Source organism: Crassostrea angulata, chromosome 10, assembly GCF_025612915.1.
Source record: "Crassostrea angulata isolate pt1a10 chromosome 10, ASM2561291v2, whole genome shotgun sequence".
Lineage (NCBI taxonomy): Eukaryota > Metazoa > Mollusca > Bivalvia > Ostreida > Ostreidae > Magallana > Magallana angulata.
The window spans coordinates 6,719,524-6,742,294 of record NC_069120.1 but is presented as its reverse complement, the minus strand read 5'-3'; the positions used below and the strand labels follow the sequence as shown (position 1 = coordinate 6,742,294).

General features: G+C 31.6%; 1 protein-coding gene across 1 annotated transcript in view; it reads left to right on the top strand.

Moving 5' to 3' along the window:
• Positions 1–22,771, top strand: part of LOC128166502 (cadherin-23-like) — a 105,811-nt gene that overhangs the window by 4,813 nt on the left and 78,227 nt on the right. Inside the window, exons 2-6 of the mRNA XM_052831709.1 lie at positions 5,041–5,119; positions 5,487–5,591; positions 7,922–8,052; positions 15,890–15,931; positions 21,879–22,022. Coding sequence (XP_052687669.1) covers positions 5,041–5,119; positions 5,487–5,591; positions 7,922–8,052; positions 15,890–15,931; positions 21,879–22,022 — 501 coding nt within the window. The remainder of the gene's footprint in view (positions 1–5,040; positions 5,120–5,486; positions 5,592–7,921; positions 8,053–15,889; positions 15,932–21,878; positions 22,023–22,771) is intronic.

Sequence of the window (22,771 nt, the reverse complement as noted above, 5' to 3'; positions counted from 1 at the left end):
AGATTCGAAATACGAGATTCGAGATTCGAAATTCGAGATCTAATATCTAAATTAACCAATCAAATCAAGGATCTGAAAATATGTATCCTAGCGACATCAAACTGTTCTAAATAGAATCACACGTACATGCTCTTATATACAAATAAATGCTATGTTTACTTCTCCCTACCTAACTAAATAATTATTTGTATTTACTTTTACACAGAATATCTAAGTAGACTAGTAATAATGCAGTGTGCTTCGCGGATCTAAGTGATTTTGTTTGCCCTGGTGCATTTCCACCTGATGCGTTTGAACCCTAAGGTATTTCACCACCAGTAATAGTTTAAAACCCGGGTTTATTCACCCCTTTTGTGTAAAAATGCGGTTATGGTAGAGAACTTCATAAGCGTAGCTAATTTGTTCTGTACGGGGTCCTAGGCCAATTTAAAAAAATTTTACTATGCAAATTTAATAAGCTCCAATTTTCCCGAGGAGGGGGTCCAGATCCCCTGACCCCCTCCTTTCTAGATCCGCATGAAGATAAGCACATGTATCTAAATAATCTAAATATAAATAATCTGTCCTGTTTCACTAATAAATATAAGCATTACTTATCGTTTTTATGTATGCATACAGTGATACACTAGTACTTTGATTATAAACAAATCATTGAGATATTATCACATCATACGGAATTATTAATAAATACAATTTTTTTTCCTTTTCCTCAGTAAACAACTTATTATGAGTCTTACTTTTGGAATTGTTTTCAATATAGAAGGACACCTACTCTCTCCAATTAAAGGTAGGGATGATAGGGTGCCAATTTGTTCACATTGCCGATTTCTTGTGCAGAGAACAGTAAAACCCTTTATTTGATTGTGCATGAATATTTCAAAATTAATTGTTGTACATATATTTTGTTATAATTCATTCATTGATATATCAACAAGAAAGAATAAAAGCATATGTTTCACAGCCAAGTTAAGTTTCTCTGTAGTTTCCTACCCCCACCCCCCCCCCCCCCCCCCCCGCACCAAAATTGACAATAATTACATATAAGTCATACAAATGTTTACTTTTTTTGTAAGTAAATCTCTAAAGATGTAAATAAGCACTGCAAACAAAGATGTGTGTATTTAATATACTACTACATTACACTTAGCCAGATAAAATGTAATCAGGATGAAGCTACAAGGGGTGAGTGGTGCAAATTTACCAATTTGTCGCCATACACACAGAACACCAAATAAAGAAACTGTGAGTGGTGTGTGGAATGCATAAAAGATGGCAGTAAATTATCTCAAATAATCAGTGCAAAAACCCACAAATAGGCTGTTATTTGTTACATATCCTGCAAAAACATTGATAAAAAATGTTATCGTCCCATAACATAGCCGATTAAGTTAATGTGTACAGATGGTCAACGTACATGTAATTCTAATATACAAGAAGGCGGACGTATCAGGCGGGGATCCAGAAAATTAAATTTCAAAAATGATCGGTTGAATTACATTAAATGCTTTGAAAATTGTTTTAAACTATCGCACGGGTCAAAATGCGTGATAGAAGCTATGTACAGTGTAATTGGAAACTTTCATTTTATATCAATATGTAGTATGACCTATTATAACAAATGAGAGTATAGCACAACTGCCACAAGCAATACATGTCCTTTACCGGCACCACCTCCCTCCCCATAAAAAAATGAAACACCCTCGTTTTATTTGCTAAAATGTGTGTGGTTCAAGATTTTTCTAAAGGACATACCCGATTAGAATTTAAAAAAAAGTCGTACGTTTAAAACTAATTTTGTCAAAACTTTTAGATTCATTTGGTTATATTTTGGTCCATTTGGGTAAATATATGCACCAGCGCAGCTCTAATTTATATATAATCAGGCCATAAATTCAAAATATTTTCAAAAATTAATAGCTTTAAATCCAGTGGATGAAAGAAAAGGAAAGCAAGTCGAACTCGATGAGTGCTAATACCTGTGTTGAATGAATGGTACAGTAGGATATGCGCAAAAAAGTCCAGTCTACTCTTTCCTACCCTATACTTATTGGAATATTAAATCCGATTATAAGAGAAATTAAAAATCAAGTACGGATATGTACCTGTTTATCAAAAGTAAAACTACTCATAATTTATCTATAGTGCATCGTTATGGAGCTACACAGAAAGTTTTATATTAATTTGCCGAGCCAAATAAAAAAAACCTGGAAAACGAAGAGAAAACAAAGTGGGGACAGAATAACTGACAAATTAATTAGGACTATATAGCCGCCGCCCCCCCCCCCCTCTTGAAATGTATATACTGAAAACAGATTATTGGCGTATAACATCTGCACACAATTTAAAGAAAATTTCATGTTTTTTTTTATCATTTTCGCTAGCTAATGTAAGACATCACAAATACCCCAAGCCCCCTCACGGAAAAGGAAATGCTAGGTGATGAGAGAGAGAGAGAGAGAAAGAGAGAGAGAGAGAGAGAGAGAGAGAGAGAGAGAGAGAGAGAGAGAGAGAGAGAGAGAGAGTGTCGATGTAAATCACAGGTGCGCTAACACCGTTAAAATTAAAGCTTGCTAGTTGGTCTGCCCTACCTTAGCTACCTCCTCTCTTTTCTCGTTCTAGAGGCTTAATTATTGTCTATATATGCTTGTAACAAATCAAATCAATTTCAAATTCTAAATCAAACTGAATTTGACACTACAAAACTCTCTCTGTGTCTGTCTGTCTGTCTGTCTGTCTGTCTGTCTGTCTCTCTCTCTCTCTCTCTCTCTCTCATATCGACAATGGCATTGCCATATTCTACAATACACTATTCTTATCTGGATTTTTGTCTTTGAGGTTGTAATTCATTATATCTTCTATGGTTTAAAACTTTATCATAACCTATATTTTGACATGTCGATTATCAGGCACGTAGCATCGGGGGGGGGGGGGCTTTTTCTCGCAGCAACAAATTTTTTAAAATTTACATATAAAAAAATGAATTATAACGGAGTTGGCCCCCACTTTTTTGGAAGTAAGTAAAAAATTGATATTAAAATAAGGAAATGAGGAGTCAAATAGAAGTAACACCCCCCCCCCCCCTTCCACGGATTAGGAATTTCCTGATTTGGAGGGAAAAAAATTTTGGTAGGAAAGAATTTTTGGAAGTATAGTTTAGTCTCCCCCCCCCCCCCCACACACGGATTAGGATTTTGAAGATTTTTGGAAACTTTTTATTTTTTTTTTTGCTTGTCAAGATTTTTTGGATGGGTCTGCCCCCCCCCCCCCCCACTTTCAAAAACGATGCTACGTGCCTGATTATTTTTTTGAGTTTCGTTTCATAGCTAAAACATTTAGATTAAACAGATCTTTCTTCGCGAGCCGATTTTTACACAGTTGGGGCGAATACACTTCGGGTTAAAATTGTTCGGGGGGAAATACATACAGGGCAACCAAAACCACTTAAATTCGCAAAGCCAACAGTGTTATTTCTAATTTAATTGTTTATACTGTGTGGGGTTAATTCATCAATGTTAATTTAACCATTTTATAACCACTATATAAGAGCTATTAAGACATTTATTTGTAGGAAAGAGCATGTACGAATGATCTTTATTTAGAACAGTTTGATGTTGCTAGGATACAGGTTTCAGATCCATGATTTGATTGGTTAATTTAGATATTGAATCTCGAATTTCGAATCTCGAATCTCGTATTTCGAATCTCGTATTTCGAATCTCGAATCTCGAATGATCCTTCTCGGCTTTCGTACTTTCAGCCATGTCGGCTCTTCAGACAGTTATACAAAATTTTGTATAACTGTCTGAAGAGCCGACATGGCTGAAAGCGCTAACAGTAAGCAATTTATTTAATTTGGACTGTCGCATTCTGTTTTATTTATTTAAGTATTTTTTGCTGTACAAAGGCTTTATTTATCTACATAAACAATCAATTCTCGAAGAGGCCAAAGGACCAGGCTAAATTTAAGGCCAAAACTGAGGCCAATTTGAAACCCAACCCAAGGCTAGGTTTTAGGATTATGTCGTTGTGTACAAATGAAAATCAAGGTGCTTGAACAATCTGCTTAAAGCTATACACGCTATAACTTACGTCAATTTTGAATGACAGTGAAAACGCATGTGTTTGTCTACTTATAAAAGTTATCCTTAATCTGTAAATTACAATGGTGAATTCCATCTCGTTACAAAGATATAGATTTTTAATTGTTTATTTTCCTGCCAGGAAAATATACCTTTTCATGAATATTGATAAAGGAAGAGCAAACCGACCTCATTGCGCATGTCCGCGGAGAACTAGGTACTCGTTATTGCTTGCCTAATTAAGTATCCAACTTGATTTTTAATATGCTTAACAGTTGTTAATTTGAAATACATACATGTATAATGAGTAAAATTTATACGTTTGTCATTCATGATACCCTTACTTCTGCATTAACACTTATAGGATCTATAAATAGCACATAGGGGAAAAACACAGGTCTACGTCATTTTTTTAAAGGCAGTATTTATATCTACTCACAGGCTTGTATTTTTTTCTTTTGTTTGTACTCGTATATCGGACAAATTTATGCTTTACTGAAAATATCCTTTCCTTTGTGAAACTATCACAATTATGAAGATGTTAACCCTTCACCAGTTTTGGTATGATAGGCTAAATTTAGCTGTCGATATCACGTGATAGATTGATATTCACGAGGAGGCATTACTTTCCTGGCAGGAAAATAAATCTTTTTTATTGTTTAATATTTGATATATTTGTTACGTGACCGAATTGAGCATTATAATTAACAGCATAAAGGTAACTTTTATTAGTAATCAAACACATACATTTTCCCCTTTATTCAAAATTGACGCAAATTATAGCGTGTATAGCTTTAATTCGAATTGGATAAATGCAAATATTGCTTGATTTATTTTTAATGTATCATAATAGTTATTTTGCATGATTGCAAATATGTGAGTCTAATAAATATAACTGAAACACTTTTAAGAAAAGAAGCCAAAATTATTAATATTTATACACAGGGCTTTATATTTTTAGATAAGACCTATCCTCGGAGATGCAATGAAATTCAGGGCATTTATCATATTCAGTTTTGTTTGTCTTCATGACTTATCAGGTTTGAACTTTTTTATCAGTATATATTTTAATTGTTTCCAATATTCAATTTATATCTTTTTTACAAAAACTACACACGAAGCTGTGTATTATTCCCGAGCAAAAAATAAAAATTATTTTCAACGTCATTTGCATACTGCTGGTAACTATAAATGATTGCAACTTGTGTGTATTCTTAGACATGAATTAGAATTTTATTTTCATAAACATAAAGTTAAGTTCTATTATTTCCAGCTATTGTTTGTTAAATATGAGGCAAATTGTTAATCAAATAGCAGTTGCAATGATAAAATATACTGACATGTACATGGAGCTAAACTTAACAGTTGATTAAGTCTTTAATTAACCCTTACAGGTCTCTTTTACAGGTGCAACAAATGGTTCGTCTCATATCTCTCAAACTATTGACACATGTAATAACTTTCAAGAAAAAGATAAAGGAGTTGTCCAGGTTCCGGAAAATGCACCTACAGGTACTATAATTATAATCATCTCAGATAATATTGAGCAATCTTTACAAATTGTAGCATATTTAGGTATAGGCAAACATAGAATGTTATCTTCATTATCAATATCACGGGTCTTTAACTGTTTATAGAGAAAATGTCCAAACTAATATATTTCTCCTATGGAAAGAGGGTGTTGCAAAAAACAGGATTATTCCCCATGCACGGGTATAGGTTCTAACCCCTAGCTCCCCCGTCAAATTTAAATTCCTTTACATTTACAGAATACTATTACCAAAAATATGCCTCATATCCGCCTCTGGAAAACTCAAATAACTGTCGAACATCCCCCCCCCCGGGAAATTTTTTCTGGATCCGCGCATATTTCCCTAGCACCCCTGCGAATGTTACTATCTTTAAATTTTAGACCACGTGGTTTTATTTGAACCTTTCAGTTTCGCAGTTTAAAACGTGCCTCGTGTTTATAGTGTATTTCATAGAATCTAGGTACTTGTAATCAAATATAAAATCTGGACGTTTATTGATTTAAAACTTTATCTTCATTAATTGGTGGATATTGTCAACCACATGTAGAGTGATTGAACACGAAGGATAACTCTGTTCTGAATATCATTGTTTAATTTAAAAAACTGCTAAATGATTTTTGTGTTTTAACATAAACCAACGTAGGATATGATATGAAAAACGACCAGTACTTACGTATTTTGAGAATATTATCCGAACACTTATACTTCTGCTCGAAATTTCACAGTACTTTATAAACAAATCTCGGGGAAGTCTCGTGACCTTTCATTCGAGAACCTCTGGGTTTATCCCATACTTATCAACGATAAAGAAATCATTCCGAAGACAGTCGCAGGGGTGCCTAAGGTGGAATAGAAATTTAAATACCCGTAACGCATGAAGATTTATATTTAAGTATAGACACATTACGTAGACGACTATATTAACATAGCGGCTTATGTTCTGCATGCAGTTTTACACAAACATTTTACGTGCATATTGTTCAAACACGGCAACCATCATTTGATTTTTTTTTTAGAATACAGTTAGGAAGATGACTATGTTTTCTGTCTTTTGAAGTTAACATATATCATCGATTTTGATTTCTACCGTCCAGTGTTTTTGAAATATCATTCTTTGAAGCTTTATAAATAAATATGATTTTTGGTCTTCAGAGCCGTCAGAGTTGTAATTATGATCATCGTTTCTATTGTATCTAGATAAACGCCTAGTCTAGATAAAAAGGTGGAAATATTCATCCGTACACATTCTCATCTACCTATGGCTTACCACCGACTCACACTTATTTAAATTATTTTTTTCCCGCTTTTAACAACGTGTACATGCATCTTAAAAAAGGCATACTCAATTTTTTCGTAAAAAAAGAAAACAAAACCTACTTTCCAACCTGATGCATACATTGTTTTGACATTTCCTGTTTAGAAGAAAATGTATATATATCAAGTTTAAAACGGATACTTCACACAGTAAGTTATGTTCAAAACAATTAAGCACGTATGCAAAATATAACACTGACAAGCTTTTAAATTACTTTATTCTGACATTCTTAAATTATCTATATTCGTTACCCTTTCATGCGATTAAACAAATATGTTTGAAAAAAATGTCCACTGTTCCGAGATTCGAACTCAATCTGTGTTACAATCCATGTCAAACAGCGTAATCACTCGACCAATCTAGACATGACTTATAACAGCGAAAGTTTCTTAGATTTTAAAGGGTATTAATGATTTTCCCAAAAGTTAATTTTTTTTTACAACAATGAGGTTTCTCGCTTTGTAAAGCATGAAATCTGCCATATTTGTTTGTGGTAACCATTTTCAATTTATTTTATAAAAGTTAGTACAAACTCTACAGATAAAATTTTACACTGCTTTATGTACAGCGTTGCATGCAAAAAGATTATCACCGATTTTTTTTCTTTGATTTTTCCATTTTATATGCAACACCTTAAGGTAAAATTCGCGTAGGAACTGCAACATTTTCTTTGTTCTACTTTTGTACATCAGTCAGAGAGATGAGTGTATGATAACGATGGGCAGGGGTCCTCCACCAAAATTGTAAATGCAGAGTCAGGACCTTATTGGTCATTTGGTGAACTATTCTTTAAAAAATATTAATTCTCGTGTTGAAGAACCGGTAGTTCAACAAAGTGTAAACTACTACCGGGTAGAAGGGACGACCTTTGCCAAAGTTGTGAATTTGTTGACTCAATGTTCATAGAATATATTGCTTTGATTATCCTTAATATATTAAATAAATATAATGGGATAATTAATATAGTAAGTTTACGTTCTTGTTTTATTTTGTAGGGACTACACTTTTTAAAATCAGCAATATAACGAAACTAGCTTTTAAATCAGTGCAAAACAATGCATTCAAAATAGTAAATCATACAAGTTTCTGGACAATTGAAACACACGCTTCACTGGATTTTGAAAAAGTAAGTATGATGTATGATGAATACAATTAAATTATTTTTAGTACACACATAGCATATACTCTTACCGCTCCTTCCTAATAAAAGTGTTGATGTTGATGTCAGAAATATAACATGTATACATTACACAAAACCTAGAAAATATTCCTATATGAAAACACAACCTAAAGGTTATGACATATAATATGATCAAAGTTTTTTTTAAAAGAAAGCTGTTGGTAGGGATCAGCTGACATGTTGAATATTGTATATCGATCCATTTGCTTCTACGTCTACCTAGTCTGAAAACTAGAGTAAGCGTTTTGTTTACTTTTTGTCTGTCTCATTTGTATGTCTGTCTTTCCGTCTGTAAGTAAACTTACTGACCAAAAATGTTGCCAAAAGATAAAATAGCAATAAATATGAAGTCTTATATGTCATCTTGTTTGAAAAGTATGCATACAAGAACAAGACCAGAACAATGCCTTTTCAATCACTGCTGTCGAACTGCTTGAAGATTTAAAAATCTGAAAAAAAATATGAAGGCATTGGTGTCCTCTCTACAACCATTTGTTGAGAAAATGTTTGAATTTTGCTCATTTAAGTTGTAACTTTGCCTCAAAATAGGGTACCCTATTTTTATAAGTCGACATGTGATCTTTTTTTAGAACAAGAAAAATCCAGTCTATACTTAAAACTCCTGTGTTTATGGAGACACATTGACGTTATATTTTCATAGAAAAAAATAAGTGTCAATTCAAAATAACCCGTTTTGAATTTGATATACATCTGATTACCTATTCCATGTTTTTATATGGGGATTATTTAGTTCTATAAGTATAAAATAAAGTATATTCTTTTTAGATGTGGGATAGAGGTGTAAAAAAGTGATTGTCTTAGATTAAAAAAGTTTAATCATATTTCAACGAAAATATATCTGCAATGTACCTCCATAGACACAGACAAAAATACCTTGTGTTTTTTGAGGCCAGTTTTTAAAAAATAGTACCCTACTTTGAGAGAAAGTTACAACTTTAACGAGCAAAAATTTAAACTTTTCCTCAACAAATGCTTGTAGAGAGGACACAAATGAACCCTCTTTATATTTTTTTCCAGGTTTTTAAATGATCAATATAAGTCCGTACCTTTGCAGTTCGACAGCTGTTCTTAGTGATTAAAAAGGCATTCTATTGTTTTTGTATGCATACTTTTAAAAAAAATGACATGTAGGACTTTGTATATATTGTTTTGATATCTTTTGGGAACATATTTTTGGCCAATTTCGATCAGAAACAAGTCAGTTCAAGAAATGTTTAAAAAATATACAGATATGTGTATAATTAAACATCAGGCAAAAATAGCATACTGTGGTTTCATTAATATTCGTGGGTATCAATTTTCGTGGATTTAATTATATCAACAGTTTCAAGGACACGTAAATTCGTTGTTCATGATCCTATCAATACAAAATTCAAGTAGAATAGCACTTCAATGAACATTAAATTTCGTTGATCAACTTCACAACGAAATCCACGAAAATTGGTATTCAACGAATATTGACGAAACTACAGTATATCAGTTCTCTTCATCAAAGATCAAGGTATAAATATTTGTAATAGTAATAATGTATACTTTTTAAAGCTAAATTTGGTTATATGCCTTTTGACTGTAAATTTTATTTTAGAATTTTCATTGCACATGTTTCTGCGCATTCTAGTATAATACAATAGATTTATCCTTCTTATGATATTCTTTCGATATCATTTATGAAATTGAACTAAAAAACAAAATACAGATAAAAATATTTTGATTTTTAAGGAAATTTTTATTTTTTAAACGATTTTACTGTTGTGTGGAAGGGGAACGTTGCCATTGCGCTTTTATGACGTTATGATAAAATGAAGCTTTGAAGGAGTACGCTATAAGAAATAACATGAAAGAAAATAAAAATTTTATACACAGAATGTTGTTTTCCTTGAGGACATTATCCTTATTTTTTTTAATGAATCCATCACACCAATCTTTATTCGTAATGCTCACAATGTATAGCAAAATTTGGCGCATTTTGATATTTTGAGATGGCCCCAACTAAAAACCAGACAGTAGAATTTAGTATTTCTTAGATAGAAGGTAGGAAATTATATTACTCATCATATAATGATATTTTTTAAATCTGTTCTGAAGTGCGGAAAATGACAGTTTCCTTTATATTCCTATCGTTAATGTACTTCTATTTTGAGATGTTCCCTAAAAAGAACGAGATGGTCGATTTTTTTAAAGCTTCGCAAATAAACTAGAGTTGCTTTAAATGACATATGGTTAAAAATAAAGAATAATAAAATCGGCCTCCTCAATTGTCAAAGTTGTTACTCCCGTTAGATGACTGTGAAATATGGATTTCAAAAATGTTGATATATAATAATTAGACGTTTAGATTTACGATTTAGGTCACCTGTGTCACTCAGGTAATTTATTGCTATCAGTCTTCGTCTGTCGTCGTATGTCGTGCGATGTCTGTTGTCCGTTAAAATTTTACATCCTTTGCTTCCTGTCACCTACAAGGCCAAGTGTTACCATTTTTTGTTTGAAGCATCTCTATGATAAAATGAATCTAAATTGTGAAATCCATGACTTTACCATCCCGGGGTGGGGATATATATGCAAAACAGCAAAATTTTCACAAAAAAACATCTCCTCTGCTACCTTATATGTCGAAACAAAACTAAATGCAATGTTAGAATGGTTATGAAGCCCTCTACCAATATTGTAAAATTTAAGGCCATATAACCACAAAGTAAAAAGATATTAAATCTTTAAAAAAAAGTCTTCTCCACTCCCTTTTATGTATCAAAAAATAACTAAATGCATGGTTATGATGTCCACAAAGCCCTGTACCAAACTTATGAAATTCATAGCTCCTGGGTCAGGGGTTCAGGTCCTAGGACGGGGCCATTATGGCCATACAGTGAAAATGTTTTTTATCCTAAACAAAAATCATGTTCTCTACTTCCATATATATTTGAGAAGAACTTAATTCATAGCTATGAAGCCCTCTACCTAAAATTTAAAATGTTTGAAGGCTTACACGGGCATTGCCTGCTGCATACTCCACTTATGTAAATATATATTTGCATAATAAAATATGTTCAAATCATGCAATTAAATTGTCAAGTTTATGACCCCTTGGCTAGAGGTTCGGGTCTTTTTAGAAGGACAAAAATGGCAATCAAAGCCAAAAATCAAAACTTCTACGTAAACTGTTACTTGGCCTTACCAAATTAAATACCGGTGTTGTATCGCAGTTTTTCCCCCATAGTAGCTTTCCCCCCCGGAAAACCTACTATATAGTAAACTTTTCCCCCGGGGGGAAAAGCTACTATATAGTAGCTTTTCCCCCATAGTAGGGTTTCTCCCTCACGTTTTTGGTTCAGATTTTATAAAAAATATTTATGGAAATTCAATAAGGATTAAAATTAATGTTTCTACACTCCCAGGTTACATACATGTATATCTGCATTCATCTGTACAGGTTAAGTTTCGTTTTGCCGATTTATTATTTTTATAGACAATGCTGAAAGTTGAACATGTGTGTAATGGAATTTCACATATAACTTAATTTAGGTAATTTATTGAAAAAGGTTTTACAAGTTATACACTTATATGCATAATTCTGTGTTCTGAAATTATATTAAACGAGAATGTTTTAAGAATTTCTTGATAAATTTATCAGACTGTTTATCTGTTTGTGACAATTTCATCCAGGCTAAACCTCTGTTTTAGAGAAATTTTGTGTCCGATGTTTCAGAGCCCGATTTTAAAAATCCTTTTATAATAATTACAGTGCATATTCTTTAGGGTCCAATGTCTCATAAACCAGAGATGACTATATCACCATATCACCATATTTTTATAGTGGCAGTGGTTTACCACTTGAAGATGACTCTGAAAATTTCAGCTCTCAGTGTAGGCCTGGGGCCCTTGATGTTTCAGGTCCCGATGATTAAAACCCCATCATAATGATTGAATAGTGTTCTATAAGTGGGAACCCGAATCTCAAATTCTAGAGATGACCAATTAACCATATTTTCTCAGTCATAGTGGTATACCACTTAAGTATTGAATCCTTATTTTTTGAAAGATATAGTCTCATAACTGCAACGGTGTGTGCATACAAATTGAATAACGCGCGTTAGCGCGTTATAAAAATTTGTTTGCACACACCGTTGCAGTTATGAGACTATATCTTTCAAAAAATAAGGATTTAATGCTTATATTTACATTTTTTTTACCTTCTTGTCTTGTACGCAAATGCGAATTATACCTCAAAATTACTGTATTATCCTACGGGTAAGTTCAAATTAATGGAAGAGCCACAGTAACAGCCACAAGCGTGATCTTTGATTTTCGCTTGTGACGTTGTATTTAGCAGCGTTAAACGTTTGTGACGTCACAATTAAAACTCGTGATTTAACCTATTAGTACCCTGTCTGTGTTATGGTGCTATATCTGCGGTAGCTTAACATGCAAAATATATGTGAAATGTAAATATTAGTAGATGACACCGAAAATTTAAGCCCCCCTGCAGGGTAGGAGCCTTTGTTGTTTTCGAGCCCGATGTTTGAAATCCAATTACATGTACATGTATAAAGAATATGTATTTTTAGGGCCCCATATCTCAAAAACTATAGATGACCATATGAACATATTTTTACGGTCATTTAAAAGTAAAAACATCATTTAAAAATACACAATCACTCATATATTTCTTTATCAAAATGATTGAAAATTACGTTTAATTCTGCTGCTTTTTATTTTAATTTACGAACAAATTTTTTTTAAAAAGGTACGCGGGTAAAATTCATTATTCTTCAAAACGTTTAATCAATTCATAAGATGACTAATGATATAATAAATAATTAGATAAATAAATCAATGAACGTTTATTCATAAAAGGAGAAACCGAAAATCAAAAATAAGTAACCAACCTAAGCGCATATACGACTTTTTTACTTGTTAGTTGATTAGAAGAACAAGCTTATATTAAAAAAAAAGTCAGCTCATCACAATATCTGTGTTGGTTGTTTTTTGTTTTTGTTTTGTTTTTTTGATTACCCTTGTTTAATTGTTCGAAGAAATAATATGGTACACAAGTAAATCTTTATTGTAAAAATATGAAACAAATAGTATAATTTTGTTAGGTAATTGAATCGTATATCTTGATTTATATAGCATCGTTTTCAAAATTGTATATTTATAAATCACGTTGCAAACTTAAAAGTGAAAAAAAATTAGCATGAGTGACAATATAAACATAAAGTTAGTTCAGGCTCCAAAAGTAACCAGCAAAGATACCGACATTGTTCTGGTTGTGAAGACATTTCATTTTTTTTTAAAATGTTAACATCATAATATCTCGTGTTTCGTAGAAATGTGCTTATAATTATGAATATGCGTAACTTTAAAACGAATGGTAAACACTAACTTTACACATGCTTTTACTACATAATTAAAATAACCCTTAACCATGATTTAGAACCCCATCAATCAAAGTAAAACTGAAACATTTCAGTTTCTCGTCACATCATTGCATCCTGTATCCTGTTTGATATTTAGAAGAAGAAATATATAATTGTTTTTAGGATCGTCAATTCTAACGGAATTAATCTAAAATTGATAGCCTTTTGGGCGAAGGGAGTAATACATTTCCACTTTTTATTCCATTCCTCTACAAAATTAAGTCAAGATTGGTCAGTTAGTTCCCTAGGAGAATCTTATACATTGATGGTAATACATTGGAAAATTAAATTTCCAAACCGGCGTATTTTCACTTAAATGTGTCCTCACGTGTTCATAACGTCGAAGTCAAAACTGTAGATAAGCATCAATTAGATGAAAAAGATTCGAGGTATTCCGAAATCCGTGTAAAAGGTGTTCCAAAAAGGGATGAGAACAGGTGAAATAAACGATATTTACACATGCATGTTATGAAGGTGCATGCCTTAATTTATATTTGCGGTTGAAAAACCATGTATTTTATTCTATGTATTAATAAATGCCATAATTATCCTTTTTTGTGAGAAACTAATATCATATCAGTTATTGCAAATTATTGTCACGAATGGTCCGCAATAAACATGGCCGGAAAGTAAAAATGGGGGGAAATCCACTATATAGTAGGCTTTCCGTGGGGGTAATCTGGCTATAAAAAGGGGGAAAGCCCACTATATAGTCAGCTTTCCGTGGGGGAAAAACTGCTATATAGCCATTTTTCCGGGGGGAAGAACTGCTATATAGCCATTTTTCCGGGGGGAAAGATGGCTAGGGGGAAAAGGCACTATATAACACCGGTATGGGTTCTATGCAGGTCTCTTTTTTGACCCCTTCCCTCCTCCCCACTCCCTTTATAATTTTATGTTTAAAAAACCTTATTATAAATAATGGGAGGAGTAACAGTCACAGAAGTTTTGGATGAGGGTTGAAACTCCAAAATGAGTCTCAGAATGCTAAAATGACACCCTCTGACAGTTCAATTTTAAGGCTATAGTACTCAGGTGACCATCAAGGTCAGTAGGCATCTTGATTTAAATAAACTTTACTTCTCAAATTGTTTTGGTATATGGAGAAACTGGGCGTTATCCCCATTGTATGCGTATTTTTACAAGAATGATATCATGCATTTTGGGGAAGATTGATTCACAGAAATGATAGTAAAATTATGTAAAATTATTTATTTGCATCTGTATAATAGACATGCTAAAATCCAGAACACCAATCAATTGATATCATGTATACGTAATATTATATTAAACACAACAGAAATGAGTAATATTAAATGTTGTATGAATCAAACCTTTTATAGTGTCAAATGGATAAGTGCACCTAATCGAAAACTTTAAGATCCGTTTCGCCAAAAATGGAATAGTTATATAATGAAATGTTAGCCTTATACATGTACATATGTTAACCGAGAAATGATTTTTTAAAGATAAACACAAAAAACTATGTCAAGTAACAAGGTTTTGTCTTTTAGAGAGAAACACACAAAATCAATGTCATATTTCCGCACATCACCATTTATCACATAAAGTATCAACAAGATAACTATTCTCAAATAATCACAAATATCTTGGTTAATATAATCAATCTTTCTTAAAACAGTGTATGGACATTCAATTTACCTTTTAATGTATAAAGAATTTCTTTCTTTCACATTTTTTCTTCATTAAATCTACATTTTATCTTATATTTGTATATTGTATAAGCAACAAAGGCTATCAGATTGCTAAAAAACGTGTTTTAAAAAAGGTTGTATTGTGATAATTCATGTAGAAAGTTAATTCTACGCTGCTAGAAGATCATGTTTAGATAGAAAATAAATTCACAAAGTATTACAAATAGAACACTAAGCGATATTTTGCAACAACGAAATATTACAGTTATTGATATTTTTAAACACTGAGTATAATTCAAACAATTCCGATATTTTTGAAATGATAAAGCTACCTCACTTTTACCTAAATGCATTTAATGCCTCATTTTCGCTAGCCAAGGGTTTTCGGTCCACTTCGTTCCAAATAATATAAAACATGATGTATATTATCTTTTTAAAAATCATGTTACATATATAATCGATCCTACTTTGAGGGACATCATGCCATTACTCCATGTTAAGCCTTGTGTGTAAGTTTATCCACTTGATAACCAGCAATCTTTAAAACAAAATGTTTTCAAAATTGTCATTAGGAAAACAACACTTCTATCATTATTTGTATCCATTTGACAGTTAAAGTCTCTATCACATTTTGATTAATCCATGCAATTACTCTTTTCAAAAAATCAATCCTTTCTTTCTCATTATTAGAAACAGCAGTACACCATTAACAACCTACTCTGTACAGCTGAGGTAAGTGTACACATTTACAAATAATGTCAATATTTATACACCTTTGAGAAAAAAGGACTTTGAATTGTGTGGGAAAGTCGTTTTATGCAACTAAATTTTTTGATACTGTAAAGCCGGAAATTATATTATGTAGAAAATATTTTTATAATATTTATACTGAATATTTATCCTTCAATTTGGAATAAAGCAGTGGTGCATTCAGGGTGTGCTAAAGCATAAATAGAAAAAAAATATCAAAAAGTACTAAACATATATCTGTCGACATATGAATACCGACATTAATTTATGGTTACTGACTATAGAAAGGGTGCTATCTCTAACCGACATGTATTTTGATTTATCTGATCTGAGGAATCTGAAGCACTTGACATTTAGATGAATAGGAAAGTGGGATGTCTAAGATTCTATTTTCTGGGTTTATGTCAAATTAAAGTCAGGCCAGGCTCTGTGAACCGTGAGGGCTCGGTGCAATGATTTGTCTTCCGTCTAGGCATTGATCATTGATATATACATGTACAAAACCAAATAGAACTATAACAACTTTGCAACAAATATCAAGATGAATGCATCGAGCTCGAAATGATATTGGAACATACATTTGTCACGAAAAATCATTAACAAAGTCTGAAGAAACAGCATATAAAACAAAAGGGTCATGGAACACATCGCTATAATGGTTTTCAATTTATTTCACCTAATATTCTCTTGCGTAACATAATAATTTCATTGTCATTTTTCTAGCCCTTTCTGGTAATTTATTTTTACGGTTAGCCCCTTTTTTCTGTCAAAACTTTTCTGTTGTAAAATCAAATCTTGTGAAAGAATTAACAATTTTGTTGTTTAAGTTATAATAACAAGTTATTTTATAAAAACAAAAGTCAAACACAAAGTAACATTAAGGGGCTTGCCCTATGCCTCGTTAAAGGGACTCTTTACGAAATGTCCATGGATGTCATATTCTTGAAAGAATGACTTGAAACAACAACTTGTTCAAGAGTTTTTAAAAATAATTTCAAAATAACTAGATATGTATACATAAGTTTAAAGAACAATTATTTATGCCCTTAAAACGCCTTATACTGATGAATAAAAGAAGAAACTGTATGGAGATTACTTCAATATGAACAATAGTCTATGGCACATTAATGCTAAATGAAGAGTATTAAAAAGAAGACTTAAGAGCCATATATGACCCTAATTTGAAGAACCATATCAAATGAAAGTATTGTAAATATAAACATATTTTGTTAAACAAGTGTTTAGCAATTTAAAAGATAGCATATTGTTGAGAACATAAATCTTAGGATCTTCTTTATTATTGTTTCAAAATGATAACTAGAACGAAGTCGTTGCAATGAAACGAGCGGGTCTTCCGTCGCTGACAAAAGTTAAAAGCTTTTAAGGATGTTCCTGTATTCCTTTACACGATAACCCGATGGCTTCTTAAAATAAAAAAAAAGTTCGAATAGGTATTCCAACAAAACAGAAAAAATACTTGGTATGACTTACTCAATTTGAGAAAATGTTAGGTACGAACGTTCTACGAAATAAATTTAAATACAAATGCCTTCCTACACAAAGAATAATTTTAGTAGTGGTAGCACTTTTCTTCAGATATGAAATGAAAATACCAAACTGTGTCCAAATATTTCACTATCAGATTTGTTTAAAAAAAAAAAAGGGTGAGTTTATAACACGAAATGACACTCGAAAAGATAGTAATTGACCTCCAATTTTTCCGTGATTGTTTGCATGGGTAGACGTTAACCTATAAATCCTTTGGTAATTTATGGCAATGCTCGGGATTGGAACGTGTTTCGGGCCCGTGAAGTGTTAAAAGGGCAAACCGTAGAAAAACATTTCTAAAAAGAATCTACAGAAAAACAAGAGGATCTCTAATAAGAACGAATATTAAAACAAAGCTTGTTGCAAACAACGAGTGGTCTTCCGTTGACGTCCGGAATAAAAGTTAAAAGTCCTTGCAGGGGCAGATTCTGAAATCAATAACCAACTGTAACACAAACAAAGAGGAGAAATACTATGATTCTTGGTACGACTTAACAAAATCCGAATCACTCTAACTACGTATTAACAAAAATCTTAAGGTAGTCCATCCATAACTATCATTTTTCATATCTAATAGATTGCAAGTTTAATCACTAGAATTTTAGTGTGATTTTAAAGGGTTTTTAAACTGATAAAGATTCATCTCTGAAATTGAAAAAAAATAACAACAAATTTATCATATACATGTACTAAAGTTAACATTGAAGTCTATGGGGAAAATGCTTTTTTAGATATATTTTTTAAGACAAGTAATTTTCTCACATTTCTTTTGGTAAAAAGTTGCAAAAGCTTTTCCTTTCTTCGAATATGCTAAAATAATTCATAATTTACCATACATATTTTCAGAAAATGATTTTTTGTTATTTTCTTAAAGGGCAGACAACTCTTTAAAAAAGTTTTAAGTGTAAAACGTTTATTTAATTTACTACATACATACTCCCAAATTTGGTTTAAGTCAGCCTTAAAATAACTTCAAAATAAGTATTTGATGAAGGATAGACCAATCAAAATTGTTAAATTTGCCTTAGTTATGGATAGACTACGTTCATGAATACAAGAACAATTTTAAAAAATCAAAATAAATTACAGTACAAATTAACAATTTTCAAAATATTTTAGTACGAGTTAATTTAACTTTGAACTTTAAACAATTGCATTAACTAAGGTTGAAGATTCAATATTTCCGGAAATATTAAATTTTAAACCCCGATATCTCAGTAATGTAATGTTATTTTTAAACGGAATTTAAGTTCTGTTTAGCTATGTATACTCTACAAGATGCTATATAATTTGCATAGCATTATTTTTCAGAAAAAATAAAATAAAAAAAATTGAATCACTTTCGATTTGAAATGGAATTGAGGGATTGCGCCATAAAAAAAAATCGACAAATTGACAATCACAGCAATTTAAAGGTCTCCATAAAAACCGTGATAGAATAATGTTATGGAGAAAATTACGTTTTGAACATTTTACAATTGACGTAACTAGAAAACGAATGACATTAATGTTCAGCTTTTAACAGCTTTGAGGAACAAATACTCCACATTATCACTGAAATTTAATGAAAATCGGTTGAATAATGTTTGAGATAGAAAGCTAAAACGGAGTCAGTAGGAAAAATGAAAAATTAGAGGTTTTGTGTTGTGTTGTGTTGAACATATTTTATTGACTAATGCCAAAAGGATTGGACACAAGTTCCAAAAACTTAGAATGTCCTCTCCTTATACATAATATATTACAGTGCCATACAATGCCAGTTAACATTGATAACAGTTATAAAACATGTAATGAAATACAAATAAATCATTAGTTTTAAATCTAGAATTAGAATTAGGTTGGATAAGAAAGTTATGCAAATAATTTAAAAAATTTAGATAAATCTACCACACTTTTGTATAAATGTATGAACTTCTTTAAATATTTTTATGTTTTCATCATAAGATAAAGTGTTGTCACCCCAAAGTAACAAATGTACATCAATTATATTCAAAAAGTTCAGTGATAAAAGATTATACATAAATGATTGTCTTAATGATGAATATTTTTTACAAACGAAGAACAAGTGATGTGCATCTTCTAAACTTCCACATGAACACATTGGGTTGGCTATTATGTTACACCGATAAAGATCACAATTGAGAACACAATTATGCCTTAATTTTGTATGAATGATATTCAAGAATCTTTTACCAAAAGAAAAATACTTAGGAGGTTTTGTATAATTACTCTGTAGTGATTTCTTAAAAATATTTAACGAAGTAGCTTCCTTGGTATTATTATTCAGACTATTCCACTTACGAATAGTGTCAGGAAAAAATGACTTATTAAAAGCTTCTAATCTACATCTAGGCAAAGAATAGTTTGAGGAGTTTCTAGTATTATAGTTGGAAGTGAGATTTCTAATTCCAGGAGTTATGTCTTTTAGATAAGAAGGAACAAGATTGTTATGAATTTTGAACATAGTAGATAATTTAAGGCGGTCTCGTCTCGTTATTAATGGTTCCCATCCTGTTTCCAAATATAGAGAATTTCTTGAGGCTATGACTGAAAGACCTGAAACTATTCTTGCTGCATAAAGTTGAACCTTTTCAAGCTTATCCATATCAAATTGGGTACATCCAGACCAAACTTCAACAGCATACTCTAGTTGTGGTCTTATAAATGATACATACATTTGTGCTAAAATATCTCTAGATACAGTAAATTTAAGTTTTTTAAGTAGACCAAGTTTTTTGTAAGCTTTTTTAACAATGATGTCTATGTGATTAGACCAACTTAAATTTGAAGATAACAATACTCCTAGATGCTTGTGTTGTGAAACATATTCCAAGGTACAATCATCAAACAACAAATTAGGAAATTTTTCAACATTTTTAAAACTAAAGAATACAACTTTTGTTTTTTGTGGATTAAATTCTAGAAGCCATTGCTTTGACCATTCCTTCAGTACATGAAGATCATAATTAAGATTATCTTCTATGACAGAAATATTGTTTGAACACTGTTGTAATGAACTATCATCAGCATAAAGTCTACATATTGATCTCATGTTTTCAGCCACATCATTTACATAGAGTAAAAACAATAATGGGCCAAGAACAGAGCCCTGGGGAACACCTGCATTTATGAATTGGCTGGAAGAGAGTTTGTTTTTATACATAACCTTCTGTGTTCTATTACTTAAATAGCTAATAAACCATTCAAGAATTGGCCCAGAGACTCCATACGATTTAAGTTTATGAATTAGACCCTTATGCCAGACCCTATCGAAAGCTTTTGAAAGATCACAAAAGATCATACAGCAGTAATTTCCATCGTCAATACTTTTCACAATAGAATGATATGTTTCTAAAAGTTGGTAAACAGTTGAATGTCCAGGCAGAAAACCAGCCTGGTATTTATAAAATAAGTTGTTGGCGTGTAAAAAATTATATAGATGTTTAAACAAGATTCTCTCAAAAATTTTACTAATACAACTCAGCAATGACACAGGTCTGTAGTTTGATGTGATAGATGGATCATCTTTCTTAAATAAAGGAATTACATGTGCCAATTTCCAGCAGTCAGGAAAAGTCTTAGATGTTAGTGATTTGTTGAATAGAAGACACAAAGGTTTTGAAATAGTTTCTTTGCAGGATTTGAGCATTTTGTGACTTATACTGTCTGGGCCTACTGCTTTATTAACAGGTATTACTGACAAAATGTCAAAAACTTCGTGTTCTTGAATGACAAGGTTTGAAAAATTGTCTGTACACTTGTGTTGTGTTGTGTAGAGGTTTTCCGTTGTGCTTTGTAAAAACTTTACACTGTTCATTGTACTTTTTATTGTGGTACAGTAGGGCAAATGCATTTAAAATTTGAAATTGAAATATTCATAAAAATCTACCCTCATTTCTTCTGTAAAAATGTATTTCTATTGAATATATGGCTTTAACTTACATAAAGACGCAATCGTTTCTTTCCTGAAAGACAACAGGTCATTGTATAAATGGTATAAAATATGGTGTTCTGCAGAACCCCGGGTGTAACCGGGTACGTGTCCACATAAGAATAATAGTTACTGTTCGGCTAAACACACGTTACATTTGTAATTATTTTTTTTGTTCGGTATTCTTATAGGTAATTAATTACTTAAAATAGTTGGACCTCGCTTAATGTAATTAATTTGTTATTATTAATAAATTAAAGAAACCTATCATCTTACCCTCAGCTAAAAGCGAAAAGGTAAATTTAAACTGCGATTTACGTGTTCATAAAATAATATCAATGGCAAATATGTGTGAGAAATATGAGTCTACCCTATTAGTACTTTCATGACTTTTTTTTATGACTGTATTTTTTAAAATTCATATGTAACCATGTTTTCTTTATTTTGCAGGATGGAATTACAACTGACCCTGGTTTTCTTACAGTGATGGTTCAAGATGTAGTGGAGGGGAATTTTACCTTGAATTATGCAAAAATAAATGAGTTCAAAATAGAAAATATTAGCAACAGTGAAGCTAATGTAAATGTGTCGGAGGTGAGATAACTACATAATTCAAATAAAATTGTTTTAAATAATTTTATTAGAATTTCTCTACTATTCATTTTTGAACAACTGTGCAATGTACCTGTATATCTTTCAATCTTCATATATATAACAATTTCATATCTAATGCCAATTATTTCTTTTAAAATGTTGTACTGCCATTTTTTCACCAATTCTCCTCACTGTCCCTTGGGTCAGAGTTTTATTACAAATTAAGAAAAAGATTCTAAAAAGTAATTACTTAAGAACTTTTCCTCAAGTGAGCACATAGCAATGTGGCCGATATGCCTCTTGTCTAGGTATATTCATAAATGTAAACATTTTTTTGTTGAAAGTTGAATTTGTATAGTGGCTTAAAAAGATAATCACATTCACTTGACAAAGGTACAAACAACAGGATGATCGCTGTAGTTAGTTCTTTTAAAATTGGTAAATATAGATTAAAAATAATACTTTGTGATGTAAAAAACAAAATTGATATGAAAATCAACAAAATGCTAACAAAATATGTTAACCTCACATCCCCTTCCACTCCTCGTTCATTCAGATATATGGATATTATATTTACAACAATAAAACAAATTGGATGGATGAACTAGAGAAAAGCAGAGAAAACCAGAAAAAAGCAGAAAAAATGTTACGTGTAAAAGAATACCATATTTCAGCAAAATATTGCGTGGAGATTATTTTCTTTTCTTTTTTTGACATATTACTTAACGTGCCTCTTAAATGAAACGCTA